Here is a 6,866-nt window from a genome sequence, read left to right as displayed (position 1 = left end):
ACGCCAGCATCAACAGACCTGGTCCTTGATGTTGTTGGTCTTTGCCTGGGACCCGGCCACCGCAGGGTCTGCCTCTTCTCCTTAAGTGGTATTGATCTGTTGGCCAATCTGTTAAATATAACCTCAGGGAAGAAGTCAATCCAACAACTGTCCCTAATTCAGGAGAAAGACTGATTCCTATGGGGGGGGAGGGTGGAGCCTCCATCCCAACCAGCTCTGCTGATACCAGAATGGCCTGTGGATCAAGTGTCAGCCTCTCCAGCCTGAATAATTCATGTCAAGGCAAGGAATGCTCCCTTCTCGGGAGCCTATCTCTTTAAATCAGGTCTGGAGCTTCCCAATTCTGAAAAAAATAAAAAATAAAAAAATCCAGAACAAAACAAACCTATAAGCAGCTCAGCCATGGCCCCCTCTGAGAACCCCACTCCCTCCCAATGCTTCAAAATCTACTCCAGTTCTCCAAATCTTTGGAACTCCAAACCCTCTCACCCATTCACCATTTACAGGTGGGATACCCTGGAGGGGAGGAGGGGCAGTTAGTGGTATCTAACAATCCCAGGCTCCTGAGACCCAGCAGAACAATCAAACGGGGTGCCCAAGTACTGGGAGGGGACAGCAAAGAGCTGAATCACCACACCCATCAGGTCCTAGGGCCTAGGAGAGTGCTTGGGGGTGGAGTCCAGCCTGGTGGAGGAAACCAGATGTAAGAACTCCCTGCAGAGCAGCCAGTGAGTTGGGGTGGGGGGAAAGAAAGGAGGAGGGGGTGTCGCTGACTCCCCTGGGTGAAGGTAGGATGGGGTTGAGAAAACGTTGGTCCCACAGGACCTGCTAGAGTGGTGACCCAGCCAGGCCTAATGTAACTGGGTTTGCTGAGGGGGGAACCAAGGCTGGGGATTTTCCAGTCTCTCCTAGCACAGACCTCTCCTTGGCCACACAGATCAGGAAGAGGCTGAAAGATGAGTAACTTTCTCAGCCCACCCCTCACCCCTGCCTGTGTTTGAAGGGGGAACTCTAAAGTCCTCCCCGCAAATTCTCGCACTGTGGTGCTGACCCACCTGCCAGCTCTCCCCCGCCCGGCCCCGCCCCACACGTGCCTTAGAGGGAGGAGGAAGGAACCAGCTTCAACCTGGGGGGATGGTGGGAGATGAGGGGGAAGCAAGTCAGAGGCTCGGAGAGCCAAACTTCTCAGCAGCCCCGGAGCTGGAGAGTGGGGGAGAGAAAGCGCAGCAGCGGAAAGCTCTGATTCTCCGGAGCCTCCCACCCCTCCTCTGGGCGAGGAGGGCGCGGAGGCTCCTCTGGGGGAGGAGGAGGAGGCCGGGAGGCGGGGAGGGGGGAGACAAACCGACAAACCCTGCCCACTCGGCTCCAAGCCCGGAACGGCCGCGGAAGTCGGAGGCCGGCGCGCAGGGCGAGGAGGGCACCGGGGGCGGGGGGCTCCGCTCCCCGCCTGACCCCTCTCGCCCCAGACAGGAAAGTGAAGGCTCCTCGGACTTTAGAGCCAGCGGACGGACCGACCGCGACCGCCAGCCGCTCCGGGTCAAGGACTTGCCCCGGCCGCCCCCCTCCCCACCCCCCCAGACGCTCCGAACTCACTGGTGAGCGCGGCGGCCAGGGCGCTGGATGCGGGGGCAGCTGCGATGGCCCCGCGCTCGGGACAGCCGGAGCAAAGGGGGCCGCTCCTGCCGGGGCTGCTGCTGGTGGCGGCGGCGCTGAGCCGGCCCGCCGCGCCCTGTCCCTTCCAGTGCTACTGCTTCGGCGGCCCCAAGCTGCTGTTGCGCTGCGCGTCGGGCGCCGAGCTCCGGCAGCCCCCGCGGGACGTGCCGCCCGACGCGCGCAACCTCACCATCGTGGGCGCCAACCTGACCGTGCTTCGCGCGGCCGCCTTCGCCGGCGGGGACGCTGACGGGGAGGAGGAGGAGGCGGCAGCGGGCGGCGTGCGCCTGCCGCTCCTCAGCGCGCTGCGCCTCACGCACAACAACATCGAGGTGGTGGAGGACGGCGCCTTCGACGGGCTGCCCAGCCTGACGGCGCTCGACCTGAGCAACAACCCTCTGCGCGCGCTGGGCGGCGGCGCCTTCCGCGGACTGCCCGCGCTGCGTTCCCTGCAGCTCAACCACGCGCTGGCGCGGGGCGGCCCCACGCTGCTGGCCGCGCTGGACACCGCGCTCGCCCCGCTGGACGAGCTGCGCCTGGTGGGCCTGGCGGGCAACGCGCTCAGCCGCCTGCCGCCCGCAGCTCTGAGCCGACCGCGCCTGGAGCAGCTGGACGCGCGCCTCAACGCGTTGACCGGCCTGGGCCCCGACGAGCTGCGCGCGCTCGAGCGCGATGGCGGCCTCCCCGCGCCGCGCCTGCTGCTCGCCGACAACCCCCTGAGCTGCGGCTGTGCCGCGCGCCCCCTGCTGGCCTGGCTGCGCAACTCCACTGAGCGCGTACCCGACGCGCGGCGCCTGCGCTGCGCCGCCCCGCGGGCGCTACAGGACCGGCCTTTCCTGGACCTGGACGAGGCTCGGCTGCGCTGTGCCGACGGCGATGCATACGGTCGCGGGGAAGAAGTGGAACTCGCCGGCCCGGAGCTGGAAGCCTCCTACGTCTTCTTCGGGCTGGTGCTGGCGCTCATCGGCCTCATCTTCCTCATGGTGCTCTACCTAAACCGCCGCGGCATCCAGCGCTGGATGCGCAACTTGCGCGAGGCCTGCCGGGACCAGATGGAGGGCTACCACTACCGCTATGAGCAGGACGCCGACCCTCGCCGCGCGCCGGCTCCGGCTGCCCCCGCTGGCTCCCGTGCCACTTCCCCGGGCTCGGGCCTCTGAGTGTCACCCCTTGGGGGTTGATGGCTGTTCCTGCCAGCTTATGACTTTGCTGGGGCTGTCTGGCTTGAAGCCATGGGTATGAGACACCCGCGAGTTGGGGGCTTCGAGACTTGCCCCTTCCCGGCCTGAGACCTTTGGATTATGGCATCCCCCCGACCCAGAGACCCCAAGCTGTACCCCCTCTCCCCAGCCTCTGAGAGCTCTCACCATCAAAGATCGAGAGACACCCCCTTCTGATTTCAGAAACCCTACTTGCCCATCCCAGGCTCTGACACATCCCTCCTAAACCACCAAAAGCACCTTCCCTTTTCAAGACTCTCCAGGAAACTTTGTCCTTCAATCCGAAAGCCCTGAGACTGCCTCCACCACCCTGTACTTTGAGGCCTGCCCTCTCACTGGGAAACCATCCTAGACATTACTGACTCCCATCTCCAGCTTGGAGACCTCAACTTCCTTCCCAGGGCTCAGGGACCCTTACATCCCATTCTGGTCTCAGAAGCAGAGCACCCCCACCTGAAGGTTTTTGTGGACTTCGAACCTTTTTTCTCATCCTGGAGCTCTGAGCCCTCCATCCTGCAAACACCCACATCCCCAGACTCTGAGAGTTAGGCACCCTCCCCCAATAAGGGGATGTATTTCATACTGCCCACCACCGCAGCTGTGGCTCAGGCTGCTCCCTTCCTTGGCCCAGGCTTGGGGCTCAGCTCCAACTGTCTCCCATCCCCGGGACAGTCATACCCCATTATAGCCTTAGTATGGAACCGATCCTCAGCCTTTCTCACCGGGGCTCTCTGATCCCCTAATACTCAGTGCTTGTCCCTAATCTCCAGACTCTCAGCTCTTCACCCGGATCTGAGTTTAATCTTCCTGCCCAAGTTTTAGGCTATCTATCCCCTCCTACACCCATCACTTGCATTCACTATCCACCTCTGCCATTCACTGGGTCAGGGTCCAGTGAGGAATCCATTCCTGGGATGTGCCCACCCTCTTTCCTCCTAGGATGAGCTCTCCAGCCCTGCAAGGCAGGTGCAGGTGCCAAGCGTCCTCCAACCATACTGGCCCCAACCAGATGCCCATGAGGAAGGAGAGACTCCTGGGGGCTCAAAGTAGTTGGCTGGGCCTCAGAGCCAGGGTCACCTGTACATTGTGGCCTCAGAGAGAGGTAGGGGAGGGGCTCTGAAGGGCTGGGAGCTGCTCTCCACACACCCTTTCCCACCCATGTGACTCTTTTCTCCCTGGGTTTCCTTGCTGTCATGCCCCCCTCCCCCATGCCTTTTGGAAGAGGTGAGGGGCCTCATTTCTTGTCTCAGGCACAAGCCATCCTGTTTAGGGTCAGAGCCTCAGTGCCCTGCCTTCTGCATGATCCCAAAGCACAACTGGTGAGTGGGGAGGGGGCTGCCTCTCCCTGACTCCCATCCCCTAGGTCAGGCAGAATGGCTGGCCTGTGCTGCCTCTACACACAGGAAGGCTCTCCTCCTTCAACGTATTGGCTGAGGCCTGCCTTCCCACCCCCACCCAGGACATCTGGATCTCCCTTGGGCAGTTTTCTATAAAGTCTGCAATAATCTCGGATACTCTACTCTTGTAAGTGGTGCCATGTCATTCCTGCTGACCTTGGGGCATTGAAGGAGGTGGGAGGGGACACTTGGGAGGGCGTTTTGGACCTCCCTGAAGTGAGGCAGAGACCTTTGGTGTCTCCGCCTGGCGTATGGGGGAAGAGATAGGCTCTGACTGCATGTAGCAGGCATGGAGGGACTTCCCACTGTGATTGCATTGCTCTCCAAGCCAGCCTGCCTTTTATCCTCTGAGAGGGGGTTATCCACAGCCCATGTGGGATCCTACACTTCCTCTACATCCTCTTAACCCTGTCATTCTTCCTCATCACTGCGGTGAGGGTGGCGGCTGTGGGGGAGATGCAGTTGGACTGACAAACGCTAGCATCAGATGAGGCTCTCGGGGAGGAAATCCAGCTACAGAGAATCAGAGGCAGTTAATTCAGGCGGGAACAGAGGGGTCATGATTTGCCACTTTGATATCATCCCCTCTGATGAGTTACCTGACATTCCCTTATGACCTGTGCCATGCTATGCTGTCCTGGCTAGAAGGCTAAGACCTGCACCTTGGGTATGCAATAGGAAAAGCAGCCTAGAGGTGGAGAGGGGTGGGTGTGGATAAAATGACCCCTCGAGATAATGTGGAGCAAAAAGACAGGTGGGTTCTGGGCCAGTAGGGCCAGGGTAAGCGGCGTATCTCCTGCCCTAAGGTCCCCAGACTGGATTATTTTGCATTCATGGTCTTGGCGCCCTAGAACCACATGGCAGAAGGCTAGAATTCTGGTATTTTAGAATCTTAGGGCCACATAATTTTAGAATTTGTGCCTTCTAGACGCTGAAAAGGACCTCAGAGGTAAAGTGGGAAGCCACCTAGATCATCCCAATAAGGAGCACCCTCTTTCGATGAGGAGCTCACTCCCTCCTCTCCTGGGAGCATCCCTCTCATTGCCAGAGGTGTCTGCCTGGGACTCCCTGACAGTGGCAGCTCTGCCCCAGGGCCAGGCATGTAGGTCACCCACGATAGCTCTTCACAGAATTGGAGATGGTGCCATGAGTCTCCTTATCTGTTCCCAGCAAATTCCCTACCCCTTCTCCCAGTCATTCCTCATGAGAGGGGGTCAGATTCTCTTGAAACGTTCCCATCTGTGAATGACCCTCAAAGGGTGCCCTGCCAGTCCCCCAGGACAAAACAGTAATGATCTCTCTAACACAGGTTAGAGAACTGTGTCTCTAACAGGTCACCTCCCGAGTTCCAAAGATATGCCCTCGTAAGGTAACATAAGACTGCAGTGAGTCCTGGCGAATAAAGCATGCTGTTAGCTGTGGGTTCATTGTCAGCAAAAATCTTTGAGGGTTTTATATGAGAGCTGCTGTTAAGCTAAGTACCAAATCAATAGTTGTCAAAAATCAACTAATTGAGTGCCTAATGTATGCCAGTTCGTATTTAACCTCAGTGCCATTCACTGATTCCCGTTAAATGTCATTTCTGGGCTGCCATCCTTCTTGCAGCCTGTCAGTGGCCTTTGGCCGTATGGGACTATCAGCAGGTCCCCAGGGCCCCTAGCCTTCCCTCCCCCACAAATCCAGCCAGCCATTCAGACTCGACTGAATACAACTTTGCCAGTTCTAGAGAAGCTAATGACCCAGGGAGAATCCTATTTAATCATGATCTAGGGAAAAGAAGTCCCAGGAAACAGAGCTTGGAGTAGGGGCCCCTGGCCCAGCCTTGAGAGGCTTCTACTTAGAGGAAGTCACATTTGAGCAGGGTTTTGAAAGAGGAGTAGGATTTTGAAGAACGGAGAAAACTCAGAAGTATCAGCTGGGCAAAGAACTGGAGGCAGGAAGATCTTGTTAGTCTGAGAATTAGAGAATACCATTAATGGCTGGGGTTAGGTAGGTGGGTGTGTGTACATAAGTCAGATCTGCATTCCTCACATTCTTCACTGGGAGGCTCTGGAGGGATCTCTTCCCTTAGAGGATATGGGAAGCAGGATCACTGCACGGTGCCTCTTCCGTTTTGCTCCCTTCTGCCCATCCTTTTTGTGCCAGACGCTGGGCACTGGAGACAGAGAGAGGAATCAGATCTAAGCCATGCCCATGGGAGCCCAGATGGGCAAGGAGATAAGGGCTGTGGCTTCCACAGGAACCCATAAGAGGCCTTGCAGGAAAGGATAAGATGGAGGGGTCTGGCTGGCCCTGACCTGATACCCTGATGCCACCCACCCCTCCGGACGGTCTCAGCAGTGCCGAAGTCTCATCGATCGAATGACCAGCCTTCCGCTCTAATCATAATGCTTCTTATGCTGCTGGAAGTCTGAGGTGGGCAGGGGGGTGCAAGGGCCAAGTGCCAGGGGGAAGAACTCCATCTGGTTTGTCCCCCTAAAGAGAGAAGAAGGAGAGAAAAGGTGTGTAACAGTCAGAAATGTGATAGACATGAAACCAGCTATGCTCTTTGAGAAACATGTCAGACACACCAGGGTTTGTGGCCCTGTAAAAGCTG

At 58.3% G+C, this 6,866-nt stretch overlaps 1 protein-coding gene across 1 annotated transcript; it reads left to right on the top strand.

Annotated features, from left to right (window-relative positions):
- The first annotated feature begins 1,403 nt into the window (after positions 1–1,403).
- TPBGL (trophoblast glycoprotein like) lies at positions 1,404–4,379 on the top strand. The gene has a single exon (XM_042905446.1). It carries the CDS (start codon positions 1,638–1,640, stop codon positions 2,811–2,813), a length of 1,176 nt encoding a protein of 391 aa, XP_042761380.1. The 5' UTR covers positions 1,404–1,637; the 3' UTR covers positions 2,814–4,379.
- Positions 4,380–6,866: the final 2,487 nt, after the last annotated feature.

This window comes from Panthera leo, chromosome D1 (assembly GCF_018350215.1).
Source record: "Panthera leo isolate Ple1 chromosome D1, P.leo_Ple1_pat1.1, whole genome shotgun sequence".
Taxonomy (NCBI): Eukaryota; Metazoa; Chordata; class Mammalia; order Carnivora; family Felidae; genus Panthera; species Panthera leo.
Note: the sequence above shows the minus strand (reverse complement) of the source record. Positions and strands in the feature narration are given on the sequence as shown.